General features: G+C 37.4%; 1 protein-coding gene and 1 long non-coding RNA gene across 3 annotated transcripts in view; one reads left to right on the top strand and one right to left on the bottom strand.

Annotated features, from left to right (window-relative positions):
* BLNK (B cell linker) overlaps positions 1 to 16,254 on the top strand; it is a 103,778-nt gene that overhangs the window by 24,078 nt on the left and 63,446 nt on the right. For both annotated transcript variants that reach the window (XM_074875003.1, XM_074875004.1), the window contains exon 2: positions 7,545 to 7,591. In XM_074875003.1, the coding sequence (XP_074731104.1) occupies positions 7,581 to 7,591 (11 nt within the window). In that variant the 5' untranslated portion in view covers positions 7,545 to 7,580. The remainder of the gene's footprint in view (positions 1 to 7,544; positions 7,592 to 16,254) is intronic.
* Positions 2,955 to 4,879, bottom strand: LOC141945990 (uncharacterized). The gene is made up of 2 exons (XR_012629697.1): positions 4,701 to 4,879; positions 2,955 to 3,074 (listed from the first exon to the last, which is right to left on the bottom strand). It is a non-coding gene; the product is annotated as an uncharacterized LOC141945990 (long non-coding RNA).

The following is a 16,254-nucleotide window of genomic DNA, read 5'->3' as shown; positions in this document are numbered from 1 at the left end:
CATCTCTCTATCAGGTCAGCCTAAGACTAACAGGGACACCCATGTTCTAGGAAAAATAACATGAACTTTACCATTGCAAGCACTAAAAGACAGATTTATGTGGCAGATCAAGCTTTACTGACTTAGACCAAGGCTATTTCTGCAGCCAGCTTTCAAGGAGGGAAGCATTCATTCAGCATGTGAGATTCAGTAAGACAGGTTCAAAAAAGTCTTAGATAGCAAAGTGTGAGCAAACAGCTCCTGGGGTAGAGAACAGGCTGGAATCCCTAGGTCATAAACAGATAAATCATAGGTGAAACCACTCAACATATATGAGAACAAAGGATCAACTAGTTTAATCTTTCATTGGGGCTCTTCCAAAGCAAAACTGGTTAACCTTAAACACGCGCACTTTAGGTGCTATTGCAAAAGGCAGTTTCCTCAAAATAATGTAAGCCACAGGGATTCACTGAGCTAATATGTCAGGAAAGTATCTTTTGAAGAAAAAACAAGTTTCTAACATCTCAACAGTTAAATAAAGGTAGCAAGGTGTGTAGTACAGACAACTCGGCCTAGGAGTTCTGTCAAAACCATACAGTAGCTCAATGCATATTAAACCTAATCAAATCATTAATAAAAAAAAACAAACAATTTTCACTTGAAATGATAGATCAGCAATACTACAAACAGATCTCCATCAATGGTGCTAAAGTAATCCCAACTGTCCTAAAAACATGTAAAATACTGTTCCTTACAGCATGATAGACATCTAGATCTCAAACTCCCATAACATGTTGAACACAGCTCTTAGTAACAAAACATTAGATCAGAGTTTTGTTTAACTAAAACCATGCCTGAGGACAAAATACCAGCAGCACTTCCTGATGGCTGACAAATCCACAATGGACCAAGAAACCCATCCCCAACAGTTCTATTTACACCAAGCATTTCCTGAACGTATTCCCTCGCTACAAATGCTACTACCAACACAACTTCATTTGTACTATGTGAGATCTTACATAAGCCAAATGCAGAGACGGCTGCTGTGAAATCTTAGAGATATCATGTATATCAACAATTCTGGCACTACTAGCATGACTTATCCTTATGCTTTCACTGCTTTGGAAAAGCATCAATGTCTGACCAGTAAGGAGAAGCCCCAGTGAGCACAGACAAAGCCAGAGTGACTCTGCACATAGCAATTGGCCTTGTGTCGTGGCAACTGCTCCCACACTCAGACCTGAAAGGTCAAAAGTATATTAGCACTGTTAAACACCTGAACTGGATTACCAGCTTCAGGACAGATAAGACTGCATCACCCAGCTCTGGCTGGCACCACTGTTAACAACTAATCTTGTCCTTACAGAGCAGCTTTGCAATGAAAAGGATTGCTGCTCATCTTTCCTTTCACATTAAAGCAGTAGGCTCACCTATCTGAAATGACAGCAGCTGTTTCTTATACCACTTCTATAACTGTGACTTTAGTTTCATTGCAGAATATCAACATCTGTCTTCAACAAATATGATTCACTGTGATTTGAAAGTAACAGAGATGGAATGATAGAGGCAGCATAGCATGATTCACCTCAGCCTTGAAACTGCATGAAGCTATGTTTGACTAGAATTATGCTACTAACATTTTTTAGCTCCAAGATATTTGCAACAGCTATTATGAACTGAGAAGACTAAAATAAATATTTACAACCAAAAATTGATGAATAGAGTTTGACAATTCTTGTCACAAACTGCCAACCCTAAAAAAATAAACTATTATAATATTTTTTTTCTTATTTTTGCCCCCTTCTAATTACACTTTCACTGAAGCACATTCCCTTTTTTTCTTCCTTCAGATTTGTCTGTCTTCACCCAGCCTTCTGTTGCTGATCTCTTTCATTATCTGGAAGACATATTTGAATGGTGTTCTTAAATTTTTCTATGTTCATTTTAAATTGCATTGACTATACATATGGCACTCCTAAGCCATATTTTAAAATAATTTTTAAAATAATTAATATTTCATTTTTGTGTAACTTTGTTCTTTTCTTCCCCTCTTTATTAGCAATTTATCCATTATGTATGTAATAGCACTGGAGGCAAAGCTAAATTAAAGCCTCATTGGGGTAGGTATCACACAGAGTTTTAGCAAGGGTTTTTTCTTCAAAGGCACTAAAATCAGAATAAGCTAGACAAAATGTGGAAAAAGACAAAAATATTTTTAAATGCTATTTGAATAAAATTATGAATGAGAATTGAGGATATCAGCCATGACTCAGCAAACAGTTAAGCACAGACCCCAGTAAATGAACATATCCTCTTGCCTTCAGCAGGAATGATTTAAGCACATGCCTATATGCTTTATTGATTCAGACCCCACACATCTTGCCTGAATTCATGCAATATCTCAATTTTAGCCATAAAGTCCTGCTTCCCCTCCCAGAGAAGCTCACACTTGTGAGTAATGCCACACCTGAGACATGCATCACAGCTGTGAAGTCTGACTTCTCCTGTTTATTCATAACACAACTAAAACTGGTAGCTGCCAAACAATTTCCTCAGTGACCCTGCTGAGATTCTTTAACCCTTACCCTCAGCTTTTTGGATGGGAATATTTTAATCTTAATGCTCCTTCCAACCTTTTCCTCTCTAATAAAACTGTTCATCAGGATGACACTTCTCTAGCAGGAGTCCATGCATTCATAAAGATGAACAGACACCACCACCATCCATTATGTAAGTGAGATATTACTTAAAGGAGCAAGACTTAATTTGAAAAGGCACAACAAAACAGGATTTGAGATAGACTAAAGTACAGGGAAGTGCAATTTTACTATGTAATATAGTTAGAACCTGTTGATTTGCTATGTAAACTGGTCTCACTACAAAGTCACTTTGCACACAAAGTGCTCTTGCTACCACTAGATGTCAGTTTTATACACTTTAAAATGGATAAATACTTTAAATAGAATAATTCTCCATTCACAATAGAAGCATATTTCTTTATTATGCCATTCTTTCTGGACTGTTCTTTAATTTTATGGATGCCACATCTTATTTACCTTCTTCTCTTCCACTTTTTCACCCCCCTATGGGGCACTCTAGAAAAAAAAAAAAAAAGGACCTAAAAATTTTCCACTATGCATTTATTCCATGATTTACTCAGACTGAAACACTCTGACAGTTTTTGCCAGATATCACTGGCAAAAGTCTGTAGCTCAGGCTGTACTTCTTGAGACCAACACTGAGATCTTATTTATTCCATAAAGATTTTGTATTCCATAAGGACACTTTTACTAAGAAATGCCATATCTTCTTTGACTAATTACAGATAGTTTACTATGCCAGTTAATAGTGGATATCATTAACATGGCTTATTTCAATTCTATGATTTTTCAGTTTAACTCACATTGACTGCCTAAATGTATTGACATTTTTATTGACACGCCAAATTTCTGTCTTTCAGAAGTGAAAAATGTAGCTGTAGATTTCTCCAAATCCTGACTTCTTGCAGGTCTTTTTTATCAATACCAGATTCCATAAATATAAAAAGATCTTCAAATAAAGTAGGTCATACTGAATTTAGAGTTTCTATAATATGTTATGTATTTACATTGCCATAACAACATGAAATTTCTTTACATCAAGTAAATCTGGGTCTTTACTCCCCCCCAAAACAACTGAAGAAAATTAGCAGGAAGTCAAATTCATTATACAAAATTATATTCAAATATAAACACACACACAAAAAGCAACAAACTCATTTCACAGCAAACTTCTCCAAAGTGGTGCATGCTCAGAATTGGCAATGTTACAGAATCTAACTCAACATTATTGTAATGACTAGACTGTGACCTTACATGCAGCTTTACTGCCCAGATATTTACAGCTTATCTAGCAATAGTATGTTTGTTTATCATAAAGTCAAAGGAAGCCCCTCATCCTCATTCACATCAAAATTTGACCTTTTCAAACTCCTACTGATCCTTCACAGCTGTCCTGAATTGTTCAAGATATTACTTGCACCTGCAGCCATAAACATCTTATACAGGTGCTTATCTACAAGAAAGGGCTGAAAAGTAAGGAAAAGGAAAGAGATGTGGTTCTATGAACTTCAAAATATAGTTGAAAAGACTGTGTCATACAATCAACTATATCAACAACCCTCTTCAAAAACATCTGAAAACATTTGAGGCAATAACTCTATTAAAACTATCACTTAGCACAACCTCAGCTAGGAACTGTAAAAGCATGGCAAAAACACTCCAAAGCAAATGTGGAAGCCAGAACACATCAGGTCCCATGACTTCCAACAGCCATATTTATGACTTAGAAGCCTTCCTTAGAGAAGTGCTAAACCTGGAGCAGGTGAAGGTACCATATATACTACACACTGTGTTACAACATTTTATCCCGTGTAAGAGCCCCATTCCCTTTACCTTCGTACCACACTTACTCAGTTTCCTCAAACCAGGCCTCCATTTGCATGCTAACTACCCCTTATCCACTGACCAGTCATCTCCTATATGTCCTCAGGTCTGCAAAATGTCATAAGTCCCACCCAGTCAAGGCACATAAGCCACATCCACACATGCTGGCCACTTGCAAAGCACATGCACAGAACCAAAGCACCTCAGATGTCCCAGTTCAGTGTGCGTGTACTGCACAGTCCACGTGCATGTGTTGGTCTAAATGTTTCCAGACAAGAATGTATAAAACCTACTTACAGGTCTGCAGCTCCAGACTGTAGAGAAATTTAGCTTCTCTTTGTTTTTGATGTAAGGCTTCCCCTTTGTCAGCAGCCATGCTGGCAAGCAGCTACAGCAGGGTGGGCTCAGATCCAAGACATGCTTCTGCAAGTAAAGGAACGAGAGACACACCTCAAACATTTGCACCACTGCAGGGTTTCTTCCCTTCCATGACACTATCTGCAGAACAAAGCTGGATCTGCAAGCTAAGAGTTTTGGTTATGCTTAGCTACTGAGCTAAGTAAGCGAGTTACTGAGAAACTTGATGTCAGGTGCATGAATCAGCCAGTAGAAAAGAGGAAATCAATAGTAGGTTTGAAGAGAACATGATTTTTATATGCTTTCTAAATTATACTCTAACATGAAACTGTAAATACAAAAAACCCAAACATACCAATCTGTCCCTTTAGTTCCTCACTATACACTTGGCAACTCATATCCCTCCAGGAAAGAAGCTACTTAAACTTCTTCTTTATCACATGTATTCATTTGCAATATATTCCATTCATGCCAATATGAATCACTAACAATGATAAGCAACAACAGGAGCAATGGTTGATTAAAACCTAGAAGAATTAGTCATCCTCTTACAGACACTACCACATAATTTCAAAAACGTTGAGTTCGCAAGATATTTTTGTACTCTTTCCTAAGACCAAAATGTTGTTGCTAAAATGCAGCAGGAGCTCTTAGTTGCAATCAGTGGTGCAATTTACTGAAAAAAACCCCAAATATACAAAATAAGAAAAGATAGCTTTCAGCTGGACCCATAGATACCAATCTCCTCAAACTTCAGGGAGGCTCATAGCTTAATCCCCTTATTGAAGACTGTCTCGGAAAAAAAAGGAATCAAGTTAAAACCCCCTATACAAAACAATCACCAGTATAGGAAGTGCTTAGATCCATAACTTCCTCCCCTACCAAGTTCAACTGTTATTTTAAAAAGTGCTTTATCTAACCATAACCATTTGACTGTGTGGAAATGGCTGCTTAACCAACACATTCCAGCAAACACCAGCTTGGAAGGCCAGTGAGAATTACACAAGCTAGTTGGCTGCAATCACCAAGCAATTATACCTCAGCAATCTTGATACACTCAAGAAAAAGTTTACATATTCTATTTTGAAAAAAAAAAAGGGAACAAACAAATCAAATCCTTACAACAAAAAGCATAGCTGCTTCCTCCTCTTATTTAGAAGGTGGAATAACAGGGGAGGAAATAGCCCTAATATTGCTGGTCATTGATCTGCAGAGGCAATTTGGTGAGTCATCGTTACAGCTGATGAAGTCTGAAGGAGCCCAGATGGGCCTGTATGTCAATCAGACAGCTCAATATAGTTTTAAATTTTCTCAGGAATTTGGTGATTTCTAGATCTTCTAGATCATCTGCTAATTACCATACACACTACATGTAGATATGCAGCTGGTTTTTGTTACAGTGTAATTACAGGCTAAGTATTAAATGTAGGGAGTTCTCTAGTGTCTGAAATGGCATATTTTCACAACAAATACATCAAAGAACTTAAAGAAATGCAGAGACTCACTTGATTTTAAATATAAACTGATGAAATAGGTTTTTTCTGAGATTTTACACATTCTCCACTTGATCTCCTTGTCTCATACACTTCTTATTAGTGTCTCATTTTGTATGCCTGATACAAACTCATCTATCATGCTGACGAGATGGTGAGAGAAAAGGCAAACCAGTTTGGAGTGGGACTGATGACTGGAGGGTTATTCAGAAAAACAGATAGAGCTGGGCAAACATTAATCATATTACAATGAACTCAGTATCACTGATGTCACTGGAAAGTATCCGTTTTGGAGATTTCATATCTGTTACAGGTGTGCCTAGGAAGTCTCCGGAAACCAGCAAATGAATTTTCTCTTTCTGACACAAAAATAGATGCAATTTGAACCCTGCTCCTATCAAATGAACATGTTTTCAGCCTGACCTATCCCCTGTTGAAATCTATGCTGAGAAAAAGGGCATTTTAGCATGAGCAAGTTTCTGGACCAAAACCATGCAATCACATGCTTAGTCTGGGTACGATACAGAGATATTACCAGAAATTTTGCGCTAAAGGAAAATCCATGGATAAAAGCTGGTTTAATTTAGACTAGCTTAAAACTCTGACTTAGGAAGTTTGGCTGCTCACTGGCTTGAACATCAGAAATACTTTTGCTGCTTTAGTACAGTGCATGAACTCTTTGGCACGTTGAGGTGAAAGGTATATGGAGCTATGCAAACTATTTAAATGATTTGGCTAAACTGTTTCCAGTACCTGAATTAGCTTGTGCAGCACTAGAATAAGCACTGTATGTGCCAAGGTGGCACACTAAAAATTCAATTTATTTTTCATCCTGTTTTTCATGGGTCAAGGAGTCATGCAGAAGTCTAACACAAGAACAGACCAAATTTGGTCTTTATAATCTCCCAACCATTGTTAATCTTCCGCTCAGCTGTTGTTATACTAATCTGCTGATTTCAGTAAAAAAAAAACACAAAGAAATTCAGTGGTGGAGCTGGAAAGAGACCATATAAAATGTCTTGCTTATCACTTTTTGAATGATTCATTAACCAGCATACTTTAATCTGCCACATGCCCGGTTAAATTCCAGTTTAACAATCTGTGCTACCAGCTTTCCAGAAATGTTGCAACAGGCCAGTAATAAAAAGTTAAGCATTAACCAAGATGAGACAACTATGTAGCTACAAAACTAAAAACTATTTTTTAGGTCTTTGCTTAGTTCACTTAATGGATTGTTCTTGATTAAGTTGTTCTTTATTTAAAACACAATACCTGTTTTCTCTCTTTTCAGAATGTATCAGATTATGAGCTGAGCCAATTCAAAATAATGCACCAGACGTAAGTTTCTCACTATTTTCTGCTTCCCCATTAAATGACTAGTACTCTGTTGTACTCTAACAGTTTCCTGGTAATAAATAACTAAAAATGAGAATTGAAACCTCCTGCTCATGTGAAGGGCATTAATTGATGGAGGTAAAACTTCCTCAGGATTAGGATCCTGGAAGGTTTACAAGAACTGTGGTTCAGACCAGCTGACAAAAAAGTCTCTTCTGCACCAGCTGCTGGGTGATATTCCTCTTCAGAACAGACAGGGACAACCCTAATATTAGGAAAATTACAAGTTCAACTTCTTTCAGAATACAAAAGCTCTTTACCTGTATAGTGCATGATACCAAATTTTCAGAATTGGTTCATCTGCTGCTTAGGGATCAATTTAAGTAATCAGATTAACAGTGCTATGTTGAAAGTAATTTAAACAGAATACTGAATAAGCAAATACAGATAAAACAGTTAGGAAATGCCTTCATGTAATTTGTGACAAATCAAGTTCATTTAGAAGGATATCCTTAATGTTCAAGTATATTATTTCTCATGTATTACTGCACAGAAATCATGTTAGGGAGTTTTCTCTATGAGCCAAGGAAACCAAGAGCTCGGTTTAGTATGGAGTGAGTTGCTCTACTTCACTTAATGGTTGTTATTATTCCATGTAGCTTTTTTTTTTTCCTAGCTGGGAAAACACTGTATCTGTTTACAAAACCAGAATTGTTTCTTGAATCCTGCTCTAATGGTAAGAAACTGGAGGAACTTGGAGGCATTTTTACCCATTAAAATCCTATTCCTATTGATAAAAATTTGATGAGAGCATAGGTTAATATTCTTGTGGGTTTGTTTTAATAATTAACTAGATGAGTAAGGGAAATATCAAAGGACTTTCTTGCAAAGTAACTAAGTCTAACAGGACATTATATTGAGAGAAAATGTAGAGAGCATGAATATAAAGTTAACCAAGGGTGTGACCTCTGTTTCTGTGATGTACACAAATCCGCTCTACTACAGTATTGGGGCAAATAGAAATCTACTGGACTGAAACCGAGAGTTGCACTTCTACTGATGTGGGTATTCAAGCTCTGGATTCTCAAACTGTATATAGAAATAACAAAGGTGTTTTGTGATATGAATTCTGTTGTCAAGTATAAAAAAAAAGACTGGAGTAGATCGAGTGCAAAGTAGTAAAACTCCTGAAATACACAGTGTGGATGTCACATCCCTAGCACCCACTTTCACTCTAAAATCTGTTGCTCTTACATCTTGCTATTGCAAAAATTGCCTGAGTTTCTAGCACTTGAACAGTTTGCATGTTTTAACTGGGAAAGGTCTATCTACATTGATCTACCTAAACCAGATGAACAGGCCTGTTCAAGCTTGTTCATGCAGCAGGTAATCCCCAGTGGGCCAAAACACTAAGGATAGATAAACAGAAAAATAGTAATTGCCAGACAAGGTGAGACCAAAATCTTGTGTTTCTCCTGGCAGTGGCCAGTACTTCAGGTCTGTGCTTGTTATGAAAGTTTCTTCATGGAGCTTCATTAGACAGAAGCTAGGTCCCCTGATGTGCCACCATCAAAAGCTCTTTGCCTTTCCCATTCTACTTCTCACTAGTGCAACACTTGGTGTTCTTTTCCGTAAGAAAGATTTTGAGTCTAGAAGGCTAAAAATGCTCTGTGAACACACTTTTTCTACCTTCTGCTAGGAAATCTCATCACAGATATACCAGGAACAATCTGCAGCCACGCATGGGTATGCTTCACTGACTTTTGCACCAAATGCCTCCACTAATACAAAGGAAGGCTCTTTCCCTCTAGTCAATACTATACCTGCTCTCTAAGGGGAAAAAGGTAACAGGGGCAAAAAAGACAAAATGTTTTCTCTGGGAAGAGTTTATCATAGTAATTCTGGCTTGATACTCTGAAGTAAACTTTTTTTGCACTACACTTTTCATGAAGATTCTTCTTATATTCTGTTATTTCAATTAGCACTGGCTTTGACAGCCTAATGATAGCCTGATGTAAACTAGTTCTCATCAACACTTAAAGCCACAGGTCTACCTAGATTGCTTCTGAGCAGCTACTGAATATAGTAGTGAAATTATCAAGGTGCAACCTCTACTAGTGTCCTATCCTATCCGTGAAATTTGATAATGAAAGATTCCTTCCCCACTTCCCAAAACAATAACAGAGAAGGGGTGCTGCTTTCAAACACGGGACAGCAGAGCACTGAGGCACTAGTCCAATGCTTTCTGGAGCTGGCTGTCAGGGTTGTGCAACAAACTGATCTCACAGGTTTATATGTTTTCAACAGTCCTGACATCATGTTGAAATCTTGAGCTTTGCTTTGAGCCCTTCCTCCTGCAGAAGCATCGTTGTATTTTTCACTCCACACAGCAGACTCGGTTGATAGCACTCTCACCCTGAAAGCCTGGGGTCATCCAAAACACTGAACAAGTTCACACTCAAGAATGGCAGTACAACAGTACTTTCCAGATACTTCCCATCAGAGAAGTCTCAAACATCCCACTGACTACAGTCATGGGCTCATTTATTCAGTGTTAATATTTATGCCAGGAAGAACACTATATAGAATATCACAGCACATTCAGGAGCACTCTTTAAGAGAGCACAGATATCAAAATCAACCTCATACCACAGATATTTCAGAATACTGGAACTTTCCAAATGCTGTTTTGCTATCTTAACATTCTAATAAGCAGTGCAAATAAGATTGCTGTTTATAACTGTATTCAGCAAAACTAGCATATAAGCTATAACTCAATTATAAACATCCATAATTTGGAAGCTCATCTTGAGAAAGAAATGTAATTACAGCTCAATCACCTCAGTGTAGATAGTCCAAGACTTATAGTATCAGACATTTATGCAGAAGTTATTTCACAATGCTTTCAGCTTACTCAAGTTTCACTTTCCCAGGGACCATGAAATTAAAAGGCCCTCTTCATAGCATGATTAGAAATTCATCCCACATCAAATTCAGAATAAAATTTTGCTCTCAACTCATGAGCTCTGGGGACTGTTTACCAAAATCAGGACTGGAATCTTTCATCACAAAATCAGTGCTCTCTATCACATGTGCAAATTCAGAAGCCTGTTCTGGCTGTGTCAGGTTGCTAGGTAAATGAGAAATCTTCACCCGCAAATCAGGTATGAGCTGTCAGGTCTTGAGTTTACCATTTGTATATAGCAACACACAGTTATGGAAGATCCTGGATAATAAGTGAGCTGTGTTAAGGAACACATAATTACAAGTTTTGTTTAGTTAGGGTGTGGGCAGCATTTGATCTCCTTTTCTGGAAATAAACATCCATCAATTTTCATCACTGAAAAATGTTACTAGTTTATTTTACCAGGAATTTATAGTATATGAAGAAAAAATTGCTATTCATAAATCAAGTGTTCTGTAATTAAGATTCATTTCTAGATTAGTTTCTAACATATTTTTTCATTTGTTCATAAAATTAATAACTCCAGACTGAAATTTTTCATCCTTGCCTTCCAGCCAAAGGAGATGTCTTTTTCTGAGACATATGAATAAATTCTCAATTGTAAGAGATGTTACATATCAGGAAAGTACGTTTGTAATGCTGAATGTTCAACTTGAAACATCTGCACTTGCATAATTCAAACTGCAAGAACTAGAAACATTACACATTAACTCCTTTTTTGTCCTCCCCCTCCATTCGCATTTTTTCTTTTATTTCTTCATTAAGGAAGGTAAACAACCTAATGTGGAAAATTAATTTTTCAGATTTTTTACAGCTATCAACATTCAAATCCATGGACAAGATCTCTATATACCAGCTGCAAAGGCCTGGATCCCATCTTAGCCCCTTTGTAGCTGGGTCAGGAGAGAGTTCCTAGGGCAAAATCTTTTAGAGTGATGGTGTCCAACAATTACTAAACTTAGATGTCATAAGTGTGGATTTGAGACCTTGCTTTGTCTAAGTAAACTCAGCTAAATTATTTTAGCATTTTCTGCTTCCTTTCCCACCTGCTGCATGGAAATAATAGTATTTCCCTATCTCACAGGGGTGCTATAATGGAAAAGCATCAGGAATTGTGAAGTCTTTTCTTAAAATAATAAGGAAAACTGTACAACTACACTGCAGATGAAAGCCATACCTTGCTTCCCAAGGTCTCATTCTCCAGGTGTGATGCCACAGGGCCACGGGAGTTACATGCATTGGGGGCATTTGAATACTGTGGAGATTACTGGCCAAACAGTGGCCAATACTGCCATTGCTGCAGCTGCCAGACAGAACTCTGTGATCTCAGGGGCCACCCCAGGCTTGCAGGCAACAAAGGAGGATGATGGTTCAAAGAGCAAACAGGCCTCTGCTGACAAAATTAATTCTAGTCTACTCATGACAGAGGTTTACACCCATCTTTTCTCAACAATTTAGTCAGATACTTCAGTGCATTTTAACTCATTGTCCATTCTTCTAGCGAGAATCATTGTCTCCAACACTTGCATGCATAATGCATCTTCTTCTGTTACATTTTAACCTCTCATTAAAAAGACAGGAAAACTGAAGGCATAAACATTAAGACTTTATTCTTAAACATTAAGAACAAAATAAAAGAGAAGTCAAGAAATAAATCAGTAGACTTCTAACAGACTACAATGACATTCAGATTTCACATGTAGAGAGTTTTCTAATCCTGTTTGGATGGGGGGATTACATAGGCATTATTATTAAATTTATTTAATAATGATACTTTCAGTTTCACTTTGAAATATTTTGGTTTTTTACTCCTGTATTTTTATTTCAGTGGATTGCTCTGCCTAACCAAAGACAAATCCTAATAAAATCAGTGAGATTTCTATGAGAATTAGATTGTTTCCTTAAGAAATAATAAAGACAAAGAGCTTTTGCTGTCTCTTTAAGCAAAATGCAGCAGTAGAGAAACCTTACGACAATGTGCATTTGGACTTTCCCCACTTCAGTGAAAGCTCCAAGGTGAGAAAGCAAAGATGGTAGATGACTTCTATCCCAATACTTAGTAAGCAGGAAAGGTCTTCCCCTCTCCTTGGGATATAATGTAATGGATTTTTAATTACCCTCTATCCTTTAAATACCAGTGCTGACTCAGGTTGAATGTTTTATGTCTAAATATGTAGATTTAGTTCCTTGCTTTCCTTAGTTTTTGATGTAGCTTAAATGCCACTTTAAAAATCTCCACTTATCCCCAAAACTGGAAAAGGCCAGGGCTGCAAATTCAGAAGATACCTCTTCATACAGTGCCCTCCCAATAAAAATGACACCTAAAAGACACCAAAAGAGGTTTCCAGTACCTAACCACTCTAGTATCACAGAGACATACTACAGAACACTTACTTGGTAGTTATATACACTCCAAAGACAAGAAAAGTAAAAAAAAAAAAAAAGTATCTGAATTTGACTTTAAATCACATTTTTATATATTATTTACTCGTTTTTAGCATAGAAAGGCTGTGACAAAAGCCTACTCAGGCATCAAATATTTACAGAGGCACCCATTGCCTGCTGATTAGAATTAATTCTGGACATTCTCCTGTTCACATGAGGATCTAGGAAATATTCACTCAGCAAAGCAACACCATCTTGCCTCCTTTTACAGCAGCAGAGACTATTACACTCCTGCAGCAGAAAGGGGGCAACAGACACTTGCATTACAGCAGTTTCTCTTCCATCCTGCCATGAGCAATTGAAACTTTTGCAATGACACCAGTTACTTGAGAAGGAGGAAAAATCCCCTCACAGCTCAGGAGCATATTGTGTTTCAAGTTTTTCTAGGAAGCTCACTTCTGCTCTTGTAAGTACACTGTTCACCATGCTATCTTGGATCTAAACTTACGTAAAACTGGTATTCTGAAATAGTTTTTGAAGTGTTCTGCCAAAGCTTAACAATGAAAGAATGGCAATATCACAGCATTAAAAGGCTTGTGGCACTACCATAGACCACATGGATTTGAACGTGAGACCACAGTTTAATCATTGCACCTTCCCCATCTCAGCTCCATGTCAGAAGAAGTACCTAGTCAGGCGAATACAGACAGTCATATTCCAATACTATGAATCTATTACAGGGCATTTTTCTTGGTACTAACGAAATCCAATCTTCTAACCAAGCTTTGCCATATTTTTGAGATTTGCCAAAAATTTGTGATAGTCTATCTTGGCAAAATATGCTGTTCACTGTTTAAGTCCAATAACATTTGATACTTTTCCATAGATAATCAGTGAATTTGTAGTTTATGTATTGGTTTATATTGAAAATAATGCATAAAGAAAATTGTACAAGGGAGAAACTATTTCTGTACCTCACATTCTCCTACAACTGCAACCACACAGAAGTCATTTTCAAACAATCTTTCTAAACTGGACATGGAGATGCAAGGTGGAATTACATTAGTGGTGTTCTAGGTGGGATGAAAACCAAACCCAATATAGAAACCACTCAAGCTAGCAGTATGTTCAGCTGAAGAGCAATATATATATCATCTTATGTTCAGTCCTGTGCACTATGGCTTTTAGATCATGAGCAACTCACTTCCTGTCAGCCCACCATCTGCTTAGAGTTCACAATTAGGACAAACTCAGAGATGTAGTAAGCACTTAGGCAAGCCTTACCTGTCCTGCAGCATCTCTCAAAATTTTAAATTAAGGATATTTTAAGCAAATACAGTGTCTAAAAAGCCCCTACTTCAGTGGCCTTCCTCACTAAACAATTTCTTCAACTGCAGTTGTATAAAGGTACTAAGTCAAGTTGGTGGGAAATAACCATGATTACAAGCCTATCTTTGTTACCAAAAATAAAGGTGTAGCTAGAAACTACATTTGGCAGAGCTTATAGAGAGAAAAGAGACACCTGTATACAAGAATCACTAGAAGTCACTAGAGATTATAAATAAAACAGCATTCAATCTTTGAAAATTATATTACAAATAGTAGCAATACAGTTCTCTCAAAAGTTGAAAATATACAAACATACACAAAATATACAAGTTTGTATTTTCTGATCAAGTCCTGATATCCAGATATTTGCTGGGGTCTTACCACTTTCCAAATAGTGGCAGTTCAGATGTCACCATGCTACAGTATTGCAGCTGTTGTTAAAGTGGAAACTAACCTGGCAATGTTTTAGTTCATAGAATCATAGAATACCAGGTTGGAAGGGACCTCAAGGATCATCTGGTCTGACCTTTCTTGGCAAAAGCACAGTCTAGACAAGATGGCCCAGCACCCTGTCCAGCTGAATCTTAAAAGTGTCCAATATTGGGTAATCCACCACTTCCCTGGGAAGATTCATTCAGTGGCTGATTGTTCTCATTGTGAAAAATTTTCCTTTAGTGTCCAATCAGAATCTCCCCAGGAATAACTGGTACCCATTACCCCTTGTCTTTTCCATGTGACTCCTTGTAAAAAGGGAGTCTCCATCTTCTTTGTAGCCACCTTTTAAATACTGAAACATAGTGATAAGGTCTCTCTGAACTTTCTCTTCTCAAAGCTGAACAAACCCTTGTGGTTCTTGTGGTTCTGTGGACTATATTGCTGCCTCTGGGCTGAGTAGAAAGAATATACAACAAAAGGCTTTCTTTATGCACATACTGTTGTTAGACTGAATTATCACTATTGCGATGATGAGGAATGTCTTGGGGTTACAGATATATTGTCACAGTTGGAGATTTTTTCTATTTTAATGAAAATTGCCTCCAGAAACTCCAATGAAGTAAAAGAATTTTGTGCTTTTTACCATCCTTTCTTACTGAAACCAATACCATTCTCAAGCAGTTGAAATACCAGTTATTACCTGGAGGTCACCAAAGAACTGATAGGATATGAAGATGTCAGAGGAAATCCCAATTTTTCTTCCCAACACCCTTGATGCCTGCAATGGAAACCAATTTCAAGTTGTCTGGGTATCTTCTATGGCATATACTATCCTCCCTGTCGCAGTTAGGAAAATACAGAAAGAGAGGTGCAGAGGTTGCAGTCTTTACCTGGTTTATGTCTGTATATATAATATATAAATCAGTACAAGCCTAGTACTGTCTCCATAGTCTCCTCCGCTTCTTCAGCCTCATGATTTTCCATTACTCTCTGTTCTGGACCCTGTTCAGGACTTCTAAAGTAGAAAATTTTAGAATTAGTCAACCTTGCCCAATGTCCTTTCATGGTACACTATCATGCTCAGCTATCTATGGAATGCCATTTGGTGGGGACTTAAGAGTATGATTATAAAAGTGTTTCTTTAATATTGGAAACACTATGCTCATTTTTAGGGATGTTAAGTGAGATAAATCACAGACTCTTTCTGATAACAGTGTGACAGACTAGTGCTAAATAATACTAGATGCATATTAACTCTCTTTGAAGACCATGAGTGGATCAGCCTCTGAGAAAAAAGCATATGCTGGTTCAGCTGTAGGGAGAGCCAGGTCTATAACAGTCAGCTTAATCTCACTAAGTTTTAGTGAAAGTAGAAAAATCTATCTTCATTAGTACTCTAGACCAGCCTAAATAGTAATAGAGTATCAGTCACAGAGCAACTCAAGTTGGGTATCAAAAATCAACGCAACAAGTCACCTTTTTAAGACACAGATCCAAATGACCTGCTTATGTTTGTACACAAAGCCAGAAGCAGAACCAGAAAAGGAAGCTG

The sequence above is a fragment of the Strix uralensis genome, chromosome 7 (assembly GCF_047716275.1).
Source record: "Strix uralensis isolate ZFMK-TIS-50842 chromosome 7, bStrUra1, whole genome shotgun sequence".
In the NCBI taxonomy this organism is placed as follows: domain Eukaryota; kingdom Metazoa; phylum Chordata; class Aves; order Strigiformes; family Strigidae; genus Strix; species Strix uralensis.
Note: the sequence above shows the minus strand (reverse complement) of the source record. Positions and strands in the feature narration are given on the sequence as shown.